The sequence below is a fragment of the Struthio camelus genome, chromosome 4 (genome assembly GCF_040807025.1).
Source record: "Struthio camelus isolate bStrCam1 chromosome 4, bStrCam1.hap1, whole genome shotgun sequence".
Taxonomy (NCBI): domain Eukaryota; kingdom Metazoa; phylum Chordata; class Aves; order Struthioniformes; family Struthionidae; genus Struthio; species Struthio camelus.
The window spans coordinates 69,680,021-69,697,547 of record NC_090945.1 but is presented as its reverse complement, the minus strand read 5'-3'; the positions used below and the strand labels follow the sequence as shown (position 1 = coordinate 69,697,547).

Here is a 17,527-nt window from a genome sequence, read left to right as displayed (position 1 = left end):
AAAAAACCCCTTTTGCACTCACAACCTAAAAAAGAACATTATTCAAGGGCACGTCTTGTCAGGATTTAACTGTTTTTGAAATGTCACTACATTGAGAAGAATTTGAGTGTTACTTCTCTGACTTAACTTGGGTCCATTTTATTATAGATTGTCCAACAAATTCTGGAGTCATGAGATGTCAAAATGTATCACTTGTAAAAACAAAGCTTATTCTAGTAATCCAATTATGGATAAAAATTAATAGCTCTCCTCATCACCATGACTTTAATGAAATCATGTTTTGAAAAGTTATATAGAAAAAAAGTGAATAAAGCACTAGGTCTTCAGTATTTTGTTTGCAAATCACAGTAAATTTGTTAAGAACTCATTTGCTAAAATGACGACTACGGTACCTCCTTCTGTAGACTGGTCTCTAGACAAGAGGTCTGTCTTTCTAGGCTTATAAGCTAGATCTGATGGGAGTTTCACTGGAGATCTCTCACGGTAGACCACTTACATCTAAAATACGAGTTAATTTTTATTTAACACATGCTCACTGGTGGAAGAAACTTCCAGAACCCTGAAAGCTTCCCAGAGCTAGCAAGCAAGCTTTCCAAATGCCTCAAAACTGCTTCAAAAGTGGCTAGATGAAGATCAGTCTATTGAATAAAGTCACATCCTGATTATCAACAGACATACCGGAGACTCCTCCATCTCCTAATATAATCTCTCTCCTGGTTATCTACCTTTGCATAATATGTTTATAATCTGCTTTCCCTTGGCATGTTTTAGTGTTTTAGGCCGACAGGCAACTTCATCTATCATAATAGCACCACACTAAACGACTCCCCGACATTTGTGAAATGCAGCAACTCCTGACCTAGTCGCAATTTGGGAGCGGAGCTTAGTTTGCAAACAAATTAAAGCTTTGATATTCCCTGCAATTCCTTCCTATAGCCGTTTTAAATTTGTGTAGTCGCACTGCAATTTAGACTCTCCTCAGGACAAAAGGCTCTAACGTTAATGCCAAACAGAAGAGGAAGGGTTCCCACTTTCACAGTTGCATGCTTCCTTCACAGAACTGTCTTGTGCTTCCCATAAATCACATGAAAGACAGAGTGGGTAGGAAATGCAGGGGTTAAGAGGGGAGAGGATCAATACATGCTGCTCCCCCAGTTTCCATTGGGCACAATATCTCTGAAGACAAGAGTTAAGCATGGAATTGCATTATTTTCCTGCTGGAGGTCAGGGGGCAGTCAATACTGGGGTGGGGATTGAAGGGAATCCAACATTAGCACAAAGGCTGAGATATCATAAGGTTAAGAACTAGCTTTTCAGCATACTATTTTATATTAAAAAAGGTAAATATTTGCCTTCTCCTCAAACCCAGAAAACTGTCAGGTGAGGACTCAGACGACTTCCAAAAGATTTCCTTCCCTAGAGTTCTATGCTCTGTCTTCTCAGCCACAGAGAACTTAGATCAATACAGTAACTTCACTGAAGACCAAGAACAGCAACGTAAATGGGAATAAAATGTTATTGTCAAATACTCATATGGAAAGAATAGAACTATTGCAGAAATATGAATTTGTACTTACAAAAATGTTCCTGTTCTGACTTTACTAAGTAAATACATTTCCAGCAAAAAGCTAATATAATTATATGTATAGATAACCGTATTAGGAAAATGATCTTTCAGTTCCATTTAAGTGTCCCTACTGCTTTTGCTAGTCTTCAGCTGCAGAATAATTTTATAATATATACAACCTTTAGTTTTCTGAATTTCTTCTGAGAAATGCAAAATTTCTGAGAAAAACTCCTTCTTCACAACACCTATTTCTGCTTTATAAATGTTCTCACAGTAAAATAGCCACTAACTGCTTAATTTGTACAGGTTTGGATCTCATGCCACTGCTATTAACCTTGTGCCTCAGGAGTAAGTCAAATGAGTCAGTGTACAGCTTTTTCTTTTCTTTTTTTTTTTTTTTTTTACTGAATGAGCAAATCAATCACACATCAGTGTTGTAAATTTATGTGCAAAAGCATTGAAGTGCTTTACTACAAATTACAACGTAGAAACACGTTAACTAAACAATTAAATTCATACAATCAGATTTAGGAATATAACAACACAAAGAAGAAACAGAATTACAGTACATTTACAACACAAGACAAATACATGGAATTCATTAGAAAATATTGTAATAAATAATTCATGAATTATAGTGCAATTGATTTATGCATAAATATAACTAATTGCCTAGAAATCAGTTGTTAACAAAATCTGTCAAAAATCAAGGCAGCCACAGAGTTTTTACTAAATTACTGCGACAATGGAAATACTGCAATTAAAAAACAAATACAAGTATTTGTACTGTAAACAACTAAAAAAATCAGTCTCACTAAAGTTAATATACAATTTAATATAAAATTGTCATTAGCTACCAGAAATGGTTTAAACAGCTTTACTGAGCAGTAGTTCTAAAAACAGAGGCACTGTTTTTTAATATAAAATACTTGAGAAACATTCAAATAAGTAGAAAGCATGTAGGGCTTGCTTTCGCCTTCATTTAAAATTCTGCTGAAACATGAATTTTCAGAAATTGTCAATTACTAAGTAGTGACTGGTAACTGAATTTATAAAACAGTTCAAAATGTATAATTTAAATGACATTTAATGGAATACACAGGGGTTGGGGAAGGAGAATCTACACATTTCCCTGCCTTTCCTTAGTTGTGTAATCAAAGGTTAGCCTAATAATTAGAAACAAATAATTCTGTTCCTTTTAAACACTTACAGGTTGAATAGCATCTATAAACTATCAAAAAATATTTTAATATACTATTTCTGACCAAAAAATAAATACAAGTACTAAAATGTTGAAAATTAATTATAATATTACATACAAAACTACTGAGTACTGTTAAGTCAATAGTAAAATGATCCCTGATTTTATGAATCCTGTCAATTTTTTGGTCAGGTCATCTTTTAAATGATATAAAAAAAGAGTACTGTAACTTGCCTTCAATACAAACTTCTGACTCAAGTTTATAGAATTTTCTGAAGAGTAGAAAACATCAGTACGGTACAAATATTAGGCAGTGTATTGAAGCCCCCAAATTCTGCAAGTAAAACTGTATAAAGATAGATCTTGAAACATTTAGCTTTTTTCAACTTCATTTTCCAGTGGGTATACATTAATAAATTAATCCTTCTGGCCCTCACAAAATATGGCTTAATTCTTTTATAATGAAAGATGACCCTGACATCTGCTGTTTTGTGACCTGCTTGTTATTAGGTACAGTTCTGTCTGAAAAAAGGATTCATTTTGTAATATGCAAGTAAACCTTAATCACTGAAGAATATTCAGTATAGATCTGAGAGACCAAAGAATTGACACACTGGTCGTGCAGTTTCACTTCCTTTCTTAAGGACTACTTCTATTTAAAAATGTAAGCTGTTATCTTTTAAAAAGGTTAATAAATATGGGCTGGATTTTGCTATTAGTATTGCAAAAATTTGCCATTAAGTTCAGTGGAGAGCACATATCTAAAAATCAAATTAACTGGTGTGGCCCGTATGTATCTAACATCCTATTTCATTTATATAATTAACCTATGCACATGCAAATTTAAGTGAAAAAATGCATTTGTCAACGTATGCATGTGCACAAAACGTAAAAGAGTTGGAAAAAAGCTTTTTTTCCTAAGCCAAATTAGATGTATACAGAAATAATTACATTTTTAGAGGAAAAGGGCATTGATGTTCAATATTGAATGTATGAAGCAAGCCCTCACCCTCCATATGTGGACGTATACTTTGTGATATTACACAAACTATATATGATATAAAGTCCAACGTGAATACTTTGAAATTCATTTAAAAACTGTAATATGAAGGTAATTGGTCTCCCTTAAATTCTATTAAAAGTTACACATTTAAAGTGAACTGCTTAACTTCTACCTACCAAATTTATAAAGAATTTATATTATTGAAAGTTCAAAACAGCTTCACTGTTTAATATTTGTATTTCTATCAAGACCCTGAACTGCAAATTTGGTTATTAGCAAAATGATAATGTAACTTGGTATTCATTTTGATAAACTGAAAATGTTTTGAAATGTCACAGCAGCAAATACATTACAGTTACAGTGAGGTTTTTCAAGAGGAGTGTGACACAACCCTTAAATAAATTTTAAGTAGTCATAACATCAACTAACCAGCACGTTTAAACCAAAAAACCATTCTCAAGCTCATTCTGTGCACATTATGAACATGCTCTAAGTTGCATTCCAACTTTCTTCTTAAACCTTACAAATTACCTTATTTTTCAAACTAAAAAGGAAAATTATGTTAATAAAGTTTAAATTATTTTATGCTCTTAGTATTCCATCTTATTTCATATTTAATAATTCTATAACTACAGTAATTTCTCAGGTTTCATAAGTGTACATTTTGTAAACACCAATTTCTTGCTAAACCAACAACAAAATTCTCTTAAAATGATAAAAAATGCAGTTTATGCCTGCTAACGTACATTTTTATTAATGAAATGTTTATTTCTTACTCGTATTGGATATTTACGTAATGATGAATTTTTTTTTTCTTTCACAGAATGTTCTATATTCTACTAATACTTCACAAATCCACTTCCTTGTAAGGAACTAGCTCTTTAAAAAAATCCCTTGATTTGTATAATCTGAGTTACTTACAATTTATTGCAAGTATTCCGTGAAGTATAAAAGTTTGCAAACCATTGATCATGTATTTCCGTAATAAGATGGTTTATTGAATGGGTAGAGTGGTTCTTCACCAATTAAAAATTATCTTTCACATGACAAATACTTGTTTTCCCAAAACATCTTTATGCTATTGACTACTAAATAAAACCTGAATCTTTTCACCTATTTATACAAGGATTATATTAAATACACACTATCAGAATTAAGTGAGCAACTCTATAATTCTGTCCACAGTGAAAACCCTGAATAAAACTATTTTTCAAAAGGCATGTATGTGGTTTTTGAACTGTATAATTTCTGTCTTCTGTCAGAGTGAGCATATGTATTTCTCACACAGTGTGTGTATACAGACATACATACACACACACACACACAACACAATTCGCTATCAATTATTCTACACAGGCTTGCTACTATTTTTGCAGCTGCCAGTCCCTGAATCTGTCATATTAAATAAGCCAGTATCTGGTAATCGGAGTTTCTTCTTCGGTGGAGTCTTCAATGTTCCAGATCTTTCTTTTACTTTATATTCTAAAGTGCTGTGAGGTACCCCATAAATTCCTTGTGCTTTGGAAACACTCATTTTCCCACTCATTACCATGGCAATTGCTTCTTCCATTATTTCATGATCATACTGCCGATAGCGGCCACGTTTTTTCCTTGGCTGCTTATTATCTTTACGATCCAAACTATCTTCTGTATTTTCTGAGGTTCCATCTACCGTTCCGTTCTTAGCGTTAAGACACAAAGGAGAGAGGTCCCCATGCAGAAAGTAGGAATCAACACTTGAGTGAGTTACAGCTCCAGAACATTCAATTTTGTTCTGTTTGGGGAGTATATTTTTCAATTTTTGAAGAGCTGATCCTTCTAAGACTGAGGAGGTTTTAGAAACGTGGTACATAACATCCAGAAGACCAGCAGTATCAGACTGTGGTTTGGATACAGAACTTATTCTTAGCTGAGGAATTTTTAATTGTACAGTAGGACTTGAAGTTTCATATTGAAGATTTTCACTTTTTTCTTTAAATTGAGTGACCATTCTCTGTAGAGTTAACTGGTGGAGGTAACTGGAAGCTGTTGGGAATTTTAATTCTGAGGTTTCAAGTAGACTGAGTTTACTTTTTTCTGTGCGCTCTGCTTGAGCTCTTGCCCACAAGGCTACTTTTTGTAGGACTGCACAAGTTTCTTTACTGTCTTTAAATGAATAACTATCATTGAAATCTCGAGTTTTGTTTTTAAAGGGTGCAGGCTTTCCTGCTGGTAAGGCTTCTAAGTGGAGAAGTAAAGTTTTTTGAGGTATGCCATAAAGTATGCCTGCTTTATTTATGTCCAGTGCTCCAGACTGAATGTCTTTCAAAGCTTTTGAGAGCAAACCATCTGCAAACTCAGCACTTCTTTCCACATAGTCCTCTCTGTGTCTGTGTAGTCTCCTGGATGGATGGAATGAAACGATGGTAAACTGATGTATGAGAGACTCTCACACAGCTATGGAAGGGAAGGGTCCACTCCTTTATTATACTCCTTGCTTCGGTAACATCACTGCTTCTGATACTTTTAAGCCCTTGAGATGTGGTAGTTAAATGATTATCCTAGCAAAATGTTACAGTTCTGGTAGGACAGTGCGTCAAAATCATACGGTGGCTTCTACAGCAGCCCTTCCAAGAACTTTATACCCTAGCTTAGTATTCGATAATATTCTCATGTGCTTGCTATACTCCCTTGTTCACATGCTTGCAGAGCAACACTGTTATAATTTTAATTATACAATTAACGTTCCATTAAATACCCAAATCCTGAAGGAGTTTTTGTTAGTAGAAACGTGACGTTACCGCTAAACAAGTAATAAAAGAGTCAACCCCCTCATAGAAAATTTGCAGTAATAAGTACATACCTACACACAAACATCCCAGACTTACACAAAACTAGGCTTTCTACAACAATAAGGTAAAGCGCTGTAATTAACAATCAAGTCCATTTTGGCAATATAAACACAGTTTTAAAAACTTTTAGCCACTATTTATAGCTTTCTAATTACAAAGTCTCATTAATTTTTAAACTTCTACGTATCAGCAAATTAATAAAATGCAGTTTTACATCATTCAACAAACACTGTGTTTGTAGTCCTATTTGTAGTAAGTTATTTTGTAACATGTACAGGTGACAAAAAGGGTCCTGCTATGGCTAGTGGATGGGAGGATGCCAAAATCGTAACAAAATTCAACAAAACAATGTTTTTCACTAGTTTTGTGGTAGCTTTCAGCAGATGCAATACCATTTCTGTTGCTAAATGAGCAAATTTAACAATTTGCCACCACACACCATAGCCAGAACCATGATGTAAGTATGATGATTAAGAGCTCTCTCTCTCTCTCTCTCTCTCTCTCTCTCCCTCTCCCTCTCGTATTAAGGAATGTTACAGAGAATAGCCATTTAACTTGTTCATGTTAGCTGAAGACTATTTTAAATCTAAATACCAACATTGTAATTTTTGTCCAAAATCAAAGTTTCCTAAATAAAATCTTGCAGAACATATTCACATTTTCTTCTACCACCCTACCACTTTTATCGTGTTATTTAATTTTCAGTTCATTTTTAGTAACATGAACTAAAGTTTGGTGATTGTTCTGATAACTTTTCTTTAAACAGAAAAAAGGAAAAAAGACAAATGAAACATGATATATATACATAGACACACACTTATGAGTGACAAAAATTCTTTCAAAAGCAAAATATAAAACCACATGTGTGTGTCAGTATATACATTACAAATATGTTATGAACATAAAACCTGACTTCAGAGAAGTAAGAGAGACTTGGATTTATTTCCTTTTACACAAGCTGAAGAGAGTCCTAAATGTTGCTTACCCAGACACTGAGTTTTCAGAACATGATGGATCATATTTTGATTCTTCCAACCTTGCGCTTTTCTTTGTAGAGAGATCTAGCACTCCATCCCCTGCAAAAAAAGAGTAGTGATGACAGCTGTTGTTTAAGGACGATCTAAGAAATTTTGCTAGTGAATGTCTGTACCTATGGCACCATTTTTAAGCCACTAATTTATCTTGCAAAATTTCTGACATCTTATTCTTTTACCAATGTCAACTGTCAGCAAATGGATTTTTATAAATTTGATTTGTAACAAAATTTTTTAAATTCAAGAAATAGAAGATAAACACATACAAAAATCATGAAATTTGAAAGGAGAATATACCTTAACACAGAAACATCACCACTGCTTTCCAAAAAACATGGATGCCTATGTATTGCACTGCTTATTTTCAAAGCAACCAAAACAATGTACTTCCTATTATTTATAGAAGTATACTGTATACAAACAAACAAGCCTAGAGTGAAATTAAAACTTACAAAACCAAATCATAGGATCACAGGATAATTCAGGTTGGAAGGGACCTCAGGAGGTCTCCAGTCCAACCTCCTGTTCAAACAGGGTCAGCTATGAGGTCAGAGCAGGTTATGGATGAAAAAGAACAGAACCCCAGTAAGTGGAAAGAGAGCCATAAATACAGTTTTAAACATACAGGACCTATGCTAGCAGCTTTGATGACCGTTTGTTTATACATATTTTTCCTACTCCCATAACTAAGAGGATAGCAGAGACCAAACTGGGATGGGAGTTCACTCTGTTAAGTCACTGGCAAATTTTACAGTCCAGATTCAGAGTTTGCTGTTGAAATTTATCAAGCATTAAAATAGAAAACCATAATTTAAAAAATTGGAATAATAATTAAAAAAATTCATACTTCAGAACCCTGAAAATTATAAAAACATTCTTTAGCCCCTGAAATACTCAGTGCGATTTTTAGAACACTTAAACCGGCTAGAAGCTGTAAATAAATCCCTTAAGTAAATGTAACTTCATATCTGCCTTCCTCAGCTGTCTGTTTCAAATCTGAGCTATTTTGCGTGCCTGAGCTCTATAAATTCAATTTTGAGTCTCAACATGTAAGTCAAACTCAAAGCTTAACATGCAACTCAAAAAGCAACTTTATGCTAACCCCTTTTAAATTATCATTTTCACGTTATCACATATTTTTTCTAAAATATCAAGAAACAGCATGTATTTTCCCACAGCCTCAAATGCAGACAGGAAACATTAGCTGAATTTTCCAAATGCCAATACCCAAAGGAGAGGTCATAAAAATTGTGAGGGTAAACCTCTTTGCTATCAAATAAGCGAGCAAATAGTTATTTGTTTTGGACTGCTTTAAATAATTTTTGACTGTTTTCTCCTACCATTTCAAGCTTGAAAAAGGGTAAGGAGAGATAGAAAGCAGCACAATAACTATTTTCAGCATAAGGAGAAAAATATTTGTAAATATGCCACTTGTCAAAGATGTTCCTTTTTCCTAACGATGTCCCCCCTCAATTAAATTGATAGGGAAATAGTCTGCAGGGACTGCTCAGCCTACCCAGCAGTTGAAAAACCTGAATACTTAAAGTTCCCAACGTCCCTGACACCTGTGCAACCAAAAAACAGATTTCATTTGTTGTGGAGTAAGTCTCTGTTTGCGTGCTCTCTTTCACAACAGTCAACAGTTTCTTGATCTTCAGTCAACATTCACAGGCACCATGACAAAAAAAAAAAAAAAAAAAAAAAAAAGGTCAGAAGAGATTACTGGACCAAGTCATTCAAAAAAACCCTCAGAAAACTACCTCAAAGTTCACAATTCTCCAAGCTGTGAAGAGTTAATTGCTAGCTAGATCACTATCACCTGACTGTGAAAAACAAAAGAAGAAAACAAAGAGCAAAATGAAAACACATGCTGAAAAACACTGAAAAAGCAAAGTAACTTATAACTTTGAGGCAGAAAGTTTTGCTAAACTCCTTGCAATATTAATATAACCAACCTGAAAAGGTCTCTATATTCAATCTAGAAAAATATTCAAGATATTACAAGATTTTAAGAAAAAAATCAGAGGCTCTCACAAGGTTCTATAATTAATTATAAACAAACAAGAATTAACCAAAATGAAAAACTTTTCCATCTCCATTAACCAAAATGAAAAACTTTTCCATCTCCAGTATTTCAGAATTGGCTTTGACAACAGAAGACCACCAATAAGCTGAAGAATTCCTAAAAAGAGCACAGTACTGAAAATGTAAGCTCCTGAGACAAATCTATATATATATTTTGGGCGTCTAAAGGGTCTGTAGAACTTCATAAAGGATCATATCAGGTCCAAGACAGTTGGTTCCTCCAACACAGCAAATGCATTCATTAAGTATATTAGATTTTCTTGAAGCTAATGCTTTATGTGAAGATGATCCTCACTAAAAAGTGTGACAGAAGCATGCTAGAGATTTGATATAGATAGAAAATAGTACATAAAGTCACCACAGAATAGACTTTTATTCAGTGATTTCACTGAAAGAGAAAAGTTTGATGCTGATCAAACGGCTGATAAGTGAAAAAGATTCTTTAAAAATGCATTGCATCTTGTCTGTGGTAGGTCATCTTCTCGCTTTGTAGGAGTATCAATTATGATGATGAAGGAGCACCTCCAATTAGTAGGAAAATAAACATACAAGCACTGACTATAAAGTTTTAAGATGTAATATTTCATATAAAACAGTAGAGGCCTTAATTTTGGTTCATGAAGTATGAGACCAAACAATTTGCCAAGAGGCATCTTTCTGTAAAGAAATGCTAATAACATGCACTTAAGTAGGCCTCCAAGCCAGAATTTCAAAAGAAAGCTCTGTTTCTGTTTGCATAGGAAGAAATTTTAACGCACCTAAAATTACTAAACATTATAATGCTTTTTCTGCAGCATTAGCATATCCTGCGTATAATCTTACCTGAAAAAATAAGATCATTTTTCAATCTATTATAAGTGATGACAGAATTAATATACAAATGCATTGTTTTTAGAAGGAATGTTTACTCTCTTCAGCTTAACAAAAATTCTTTTGTGATGGGATGTTCACACATACTCACACACAATTTTATGCACACATCTCCTGCATGATAGATTAGAATCTTTTTGAACAACACTGCCTACTGAGATTATGCTTGTCACCTGTGTGCCCCCTAGTACATTATTGCCCAAGACAAAGAATGGAGCAGCTGCAACCCATCCTTCAGGTCTTGCACTAGTACAGGACCCAAATCATATAGGATTGTAGTATCAGAGAGCAAAAAACAGATCACATTGGTCAACAATGAACCTGCAAAACCTTCATTATTTGCAAGGCAGGAATAGTTCTTTCTAAACCCATCCAGTACTTTGCATTACTTCTATCAGATCACTCAAAACAGATGATTTAGGCAAGAATTCTGGACAGGAGCTTAATGGCATCAGGAGCAGAGCTATAACGTGGTTCTAAATAAGAGACAACTAATTTCTTCCACTCTTTTGCCAAAACCATGACCATTAGGAAGAAAGTCTCCATAAAACATGGGACAAGAGAGAAACGTTATTCAAATTTAGTCAGGTCTACTGCTTATGGCCTTCTAAATGAAGTTATTTCTGCTGCAAATCTATTTATTTTGAACTTCAAAGAAATGGATCTATGCCTGGCCTTAGCTTCCCAGCACAAGAACATCAGGTGCACCAATACCAAGGTATAAATAAGGTTGGCCAAAGATCATGTACAAAATTGTCTAGGACATGTCAGGACTAGGATCACTTGAACCTCCTCCAGACTGGTGGTGTTAGAGAAATGGGGGAAAAGCAGAGTAAATAACAGAGCCTGTACTGGATACCTCTCTGACTATTCTGTTTTTCAGGAAAGCTCTTACTGGCTGTTACGAATTGCCCTACTGGGTGAGACCATCTCACCCAGCTCTCTGCTTCCAGCAGTAGCAGACTCCACTTCTACTGAAAAAAATTTGTCAGCCTGGCCACTACCTGCATCCTCTTTCACTCTCCTAATATCCCAAGTTCCAAAATACTATCATTGGATTAGGGATGTCAGAGGGTACACTCCTGTCCACTCTGTCCTTACTATCAGCCTTTGTTCTGTTGGCTGGGAAGCTGTCCAAGCCCTTTTTGAATCCACCGACACTATCGCCACAACATCCTGTGACAACAGTTCCAGACGTTCACTATCTGCTGTATAAAAAAAAAAAAAAAAAAAGTCACTTATCTGTTTTTAATCTCTTACTAGTTTTAGCAAGTACTACCTTATTCCAGTATTGTGAGACACGGTAAATAACAAATCTCCCTTCATCTTACCTAACATGCCACAGTGGTTCTGCAAACCTTAATGAGGTTTACACAGGGGCAAAATTACACTCTGTCTTATTCCCAATGCCTTTCCTGGTGATGCTTCATGTTTTGCTGGCTTTTTCTGGGCTGCTGCTGCACACGGAAACAATGATTTCAGAGAATTGTCAAGTTATCTCCAAAACCTATTACAAGTTCTTAACTATCATCATTTTGATTAGCAAATTTTTGCTGATCTGAGATGATATTTCAAAAAAAGTAAAACTGCCAGGTCAAGTATATGACAAGAAAGAAAGAAAGAAATGCCTTCTCCTCTCAGAAATGGACCTTTTCCCTCTTTTTGCCAAAGGCTATGGCAACCTTTTCATGCTGAAATTTTAATGAAAATAAGCTTCTTGTATATATTTGCAGCTTATACAACTTATTATTGGGAACACAGAATGTGCATCTTCAAAAAGCACAGTGTTTTCCCAATATATATGGTGAGAACAGAATATTCAATAAAAAAGGAAAAAATACTTATTATTTTTAATAAGTATTTGGAATTCTTTCAGTATACCCGAATGTAGCCATCAAGAAGCCATATACACTGTGATCCCAGCTGTCATACTGAGTTGAAGGTGTCTTTTAAGGAGGTATGAAACCATTTACTCTTCAACTATTAAGAATCTGTCTTTCTAAATTCTGGATTGCTATTCAGAAATCTTGATTTTCTTAGTATTTTTGGTGATCTCACATGCATATTGGTAAACAGGATAAGAAAAAGATATTTTATTCAAAGGAGTCAAAGCTATTTTAAACCCTTCAAATAGAATTTTGATCCAGGTTATCCTTTTTCTTCCTCTTTATTCCAGAAAAGCCTGCAACAATGAAATAGCCACTGGGTATCACAGAATAGCTGTAAAATAATTAGTGCAACAAAATGCCACAGGTTGCCAGCTACTTTCAGCTGTCTTCCATCTACTAATTGTTCCAATTTATGACGGATCAATGAAATACCAAAAAATCTGTGCAAATTCTCTTGCATTCTCTTTGCTAAGTTTACAGCCTATCATATTTCCTAGAAGACATGGCAACCAAAATAAGTTTGTAGAGCTAAGCTAACAGTCTTCTCAGATGAAAATTATGTATTGGTATAGCGTATACTTCTGCCTCTTGATAGTTACTTTGCTTAGCAGCTTGGGGGTGGTCAACTCTTCTAAATCTATCTAAAGGAAAGAACCCCTGGCATTAAAGCAGCTACTGCTGGGATACACTCCCAAAGAGCTCAGCATCATGACTGCAAAAGAAAATAATAACTTGCTCCAGGATGTTCCAAGGTTGTTCCTACCATGCGCTTTATTGTTTTATCTCGTAAGGATGCTTCTTCAGCTGCTCTTTCATTGGCTTAGTTTGGAGGACAAGGAATATTACAAATATAAGCAATAATTCCCTCTTTTTTTCAGGGGCAGTGCAGGCAAAACAAGGTTTTTTTTTGCCATGAAGATTATTCTTTTTGAATCTGGGACTGTCTTAGAGTTACACGGATTAGAAATGAAGAGCAAGATGTAGGTGTTTCTGAAGACAGATGCTTAGAACAGAAAGACAGTAACAACTCTGTCTGATCAATTACCAGCAAGCTGCACAGAAATTAAGTATACTGTTAAATTACCACAATTCCGCATGTGGAAGAAAGCAGAGCATAATTCTGGTACTCCACTATCAATGTCAGGTGCCAGTTAAAGGTACCTGGATGTCAGTGCTTAAACATTCAGTACTGAATGACTCAGTACCAGTGGGTTTTGAGAGCAGCACCTGAATGTTCTGGAAGCGAGTGAGTCAGAGATGGCCCACAGATACCAGAGGAAGGTAAGAAACTTCTTGACGTGAAGATGAGATCATCTAGTCATCTTCAGAGGCAGAATCCATTTCGGGTCTTGAACAAGCACTTGGCCTAGATCTTCCTGATGCAAGAAAATGCTTTTAGCCATCTAGAAAATAAAGCTTATTTCTTCCACTCTCTTTAAAGACATCCGAGAACCATTTGCATAGTAAAGAAATACTTGTGGTACTTATTATTTGCATCTGTCATTTCAAAGACAACTGCTGTAAATACAAAGCACCCGTCTAATTAAAAAAGGAACCTAAAGTCCATTGAAGCCACTATCTATTTCACAGGAGGGAGAGGATTTGAGTTCAAAAGGTTTCAACATTGAGGATCCATCAACAGAGCAATGCAGAAATTTGAACTTCCTACTGTTTTTGCCACTTCATTTGGAAATAATTATAACACCAACTACAGCTAAGAAATAATAGGTAAAGAATTGCCAAAAAATTAAAAGTCTTTGCTAGGAAGGAAACAATCAATTGCATAGCTTCTGAGAACCTCTAGACTGAAGAAGCAAAAAATACTTTAGAAACAGTATTAACATCTTTTTACAGTTCAATTAAAGGCCAAAAGCACTGAAACAATTTCATAACACGCTGCCTAAAGGTTAGGATTATGTTCGTTCTAGAGACTAACTCATTCTAGTATACCACTGAAAAGTGGTCCTGAGATCATAAAATGAACTCCAGCAAGATTTGAGCAACACCCTAAATTTCACAATTCCCTGCTTTGACCATAAAACGCCATAGTATCTCCTATGCTTTCTTCAGGAAAACAATAGAAACGAGGGCTTAGGCAGAACAACACACAAGCTCTTACAACAGATGCTTGAAAGAACTACTTTTCATGAATCATCACACGTGGAACAGATGAAAACAGATTTGGGAAAAGGAAAAAAAAAAGTAGGCTGCTTTCTTCCATCTTTATCTTATTTTCTTGTGTTGCTAGCATATGATAAGATATGAAACCTTTTCCAGCTACAGTCTTGTTTCAGTACTACAAGTCATTGCTGTAGCACTAAACTTCACAACAAGACTAGTTATCTTTAACACCTGCACTCTTCAGCAAACATAGCAGTGCAAGGTCTGAGAATCTACAGTATCTTACCCATTACAAACATTGTAAACTACAATCTAATAAATGCATGCCGAGCAACTATTTTCAGCCTCATATGTTTTGCTGGAGTCATGTAATTCTAAACTTGCTGTTTACCCTCATTATGAGAGAGGTTCAAAAGTTATAAAAGAAGTATTACAGTACCTCAAACTCTCTCAGTACTTCAATCTTTTTGGACAAGGGATCAATGGACTTTCAAAATTGCTGAGGGTGCAGCAGAATTTTCTTCTCACCCCCACCCCATTTACCCTCTGCCTTCCCTTTAGTTACTCAAAGATTTATTTGGGCTCAGTGAGGCACAGTACATGTCTCCGGGGACTTCACCCCCCCTCCCCCCCCCCCACCATGGATGTTTCAGTGCCAAAATCAGTTATTCTTAATAAGCAGTTGTTGAAATAAGCAACAGGCTATGGTGCTGATATCAGAAAAGTACCTTTTATTGCCCTCATAAATAACCCTACCTTGATCTGGCCCATTGTAAGTCTCTAAAATCTCTAATTCATGCCTAATAGAGACATGCCAAAGCACAGTGGATACATTTTCTTATGATTGAAACTGTACAAGATATCCTCTAAACCCAGAAATGAACTGGTCTCTGCTGGTCACAAAAAATAAGAGTAGGACTTTCACAATTTCTTAAGGCTTCTGCTGTTAAAAAGAAAGTGGGTTTAACTTAAATTTAGAATAGGCATGTTTAGCAAGGTACAATCATGCCAAAAATGTTTTTAAAAATGTGTCATCTAATTACAGACTGCATCAGTATGAATACACATGTGAAAGCCACTTTCTCTCTGACAAATGTATCATTTTTAATTACATTTTAATTCTGGATTGACAGGGAACCTTATATATGCCAAAGACAGAAGCTGCTTTTGAGAGTGCCCTCAGCTGCACATGACAGTCACTATCCTTCCTCAAAATTGCTGCTGATCCAAACTAAGCTCAAAGTCCAAAGCACTCTTGTGATTATACTGTTATCAATTTTAGATAGCCATGTTCATCAAGGCAAGGAAATATATTTCATTTTTGTAAGTGATAATGAAGACAAACTTTATTTCTCTCTTCCTTGTTTTACTCTCAGTTAAGTAAGTTTCATTGATCTATTGATCTGTAATCATTAAGGCAGTAAGTATGAAAGTTTCTCCCAAACTAAACTCTTTCTATCACTTTAACCAGTGTGGATTTAAAGAATCATGAAGCGTCTAAGGGTTGACACAGCCAGAATGAACTTTGATCTTGAAACATTCAGTATCTTTTACCTCTTTATTCTCAGAAGGCTTTTTAATAGCTATTTCTTCAACAAAATTTTCAGCCACTCTTTTCCTCTGTCCCTACTGGCAATAATTTTTTCTTAAATTAGAATATCTGTCTCCAGCAGGAGGAGGGAAACCTCTCTTTTATTCATGATACAAAAATCAAATGAAATAAGAAACACGAATAGCACGCCTGTGTCAGCCACGGGTGAGCTGATTTAGATTCAGTGTTCTAAAGTTGAGAAATTTCCATGCAAATTATTGAAGGCATGCATTCAGAACTGAGGACATCTATCTTTTAACACACATAATATGAAAAATTCTTTTAGAAAGAATGTTTTCACAGTTCTCATGTAACTTTTTTATTGGTGCTTAAAGGAAAATGTATTAATTTCTCTTAAGTGTTAAGTTGATGGAATAACAATTTTCCCTCAATCTTGATTTTAATCACACAACAACTTTATGTCTATGTACTAATCACTAATTCGAATAGACAAAATGTATAATACTTGGCAAAGACATAGATAGTTTTTTTTTTTTAAAGGTAATTAGGACAGACTATAGCAATAGGACATAAAAAGGTAATAAATAACAGCGGTATGATTTTTGTATTAAATAAGCAGATACAGAAATTTACCTTGCTGAGTATTCTGTTCTTGAGTTCGATTCACAGTGAGGTCTAGAGGGCTATCCTGTTCTTCCTGAAGGGAGCTTTCCGTTTGGTTCATTTGGATACTTTTACATATCAGACTTGGTTCAAATGATGAACCATTTCTATTCTCTTGAATTTTGCTACTTTTTGAAATGTACTCAATCGCAAACTGACGAATCATCTTTTTCATTAATTCCTGAGCAACTAGGGGAATGTTAGGATCACAGTTCTGAGGAAGATCTAGGAATAAAAACAAACAAACAACAAACACACAGGCAACAGATGTATTAAGAAAACACTATGTAATTAATTTTCCTTAAATAAATATTTCTCATAAGCACAATGAATCAAACGCATTAATTTAGATGTCTAGTAGGCTTTGCCTATGAGTATTCCTAACCGGAGGTCACTTGGAAGAGCACGTTTCATACACATCAGTAGTTTTTAACCTTTTTCCACTGTCATGGCATGCAAGTCAATTAAACTATGTGGGAAGGAAGATAAATAATGTAAATATGGGTGTCAGAATCTGTACTTATCATGCGTAGATAAGTTGAATTTTCATTAGTAGAGTCATTTTCAGTTTGGATGATAAAGACTTTTGAATAAAAATAGCGCAAGCTAAATAAAGCTAAGTTAATAAAGAAGTTGCTTTCAGTGAACAACTATAGCAAAAATAATTATTTGAAAACTGCTAAAAAAGAAAAGCAAAACCTCTCATTACAA

The 17,527-nt window shown here is 34.9% G+C and overlaps 1 protein-coding gene across 3 annotated transcripts in view; it reads right to left on the bottom strand.

The window, feature by feature from the left end:
• LCORL (ligand dependent nuclear receptor corepressor like) overlaps nt 1-17,527 on the bottom strand; it is an 89,290-nt gene that overhangs the window by 25,118 nt on the left and 46,645 nt on the right. For all 3 annotated transcript variants that reach the window (XM_068943290.1, XM_068943291.1, XM_068943289.1), the window contains exons 5-6: nt 16,787-17,041; nt 7,588-7,678 (exon numbers count right to left, since the gene is read on the bottom strand). In XM_068943290.1, coding sequence (XP_068799391.1) covers nt 7,588-7,678; nt 16,787-17,041 — 346 coding nt within the window. The remainder of the gene's footprint in view (nt 1-7,587; nt 7,679-16,786; nt 17,042-17,527) is intronic.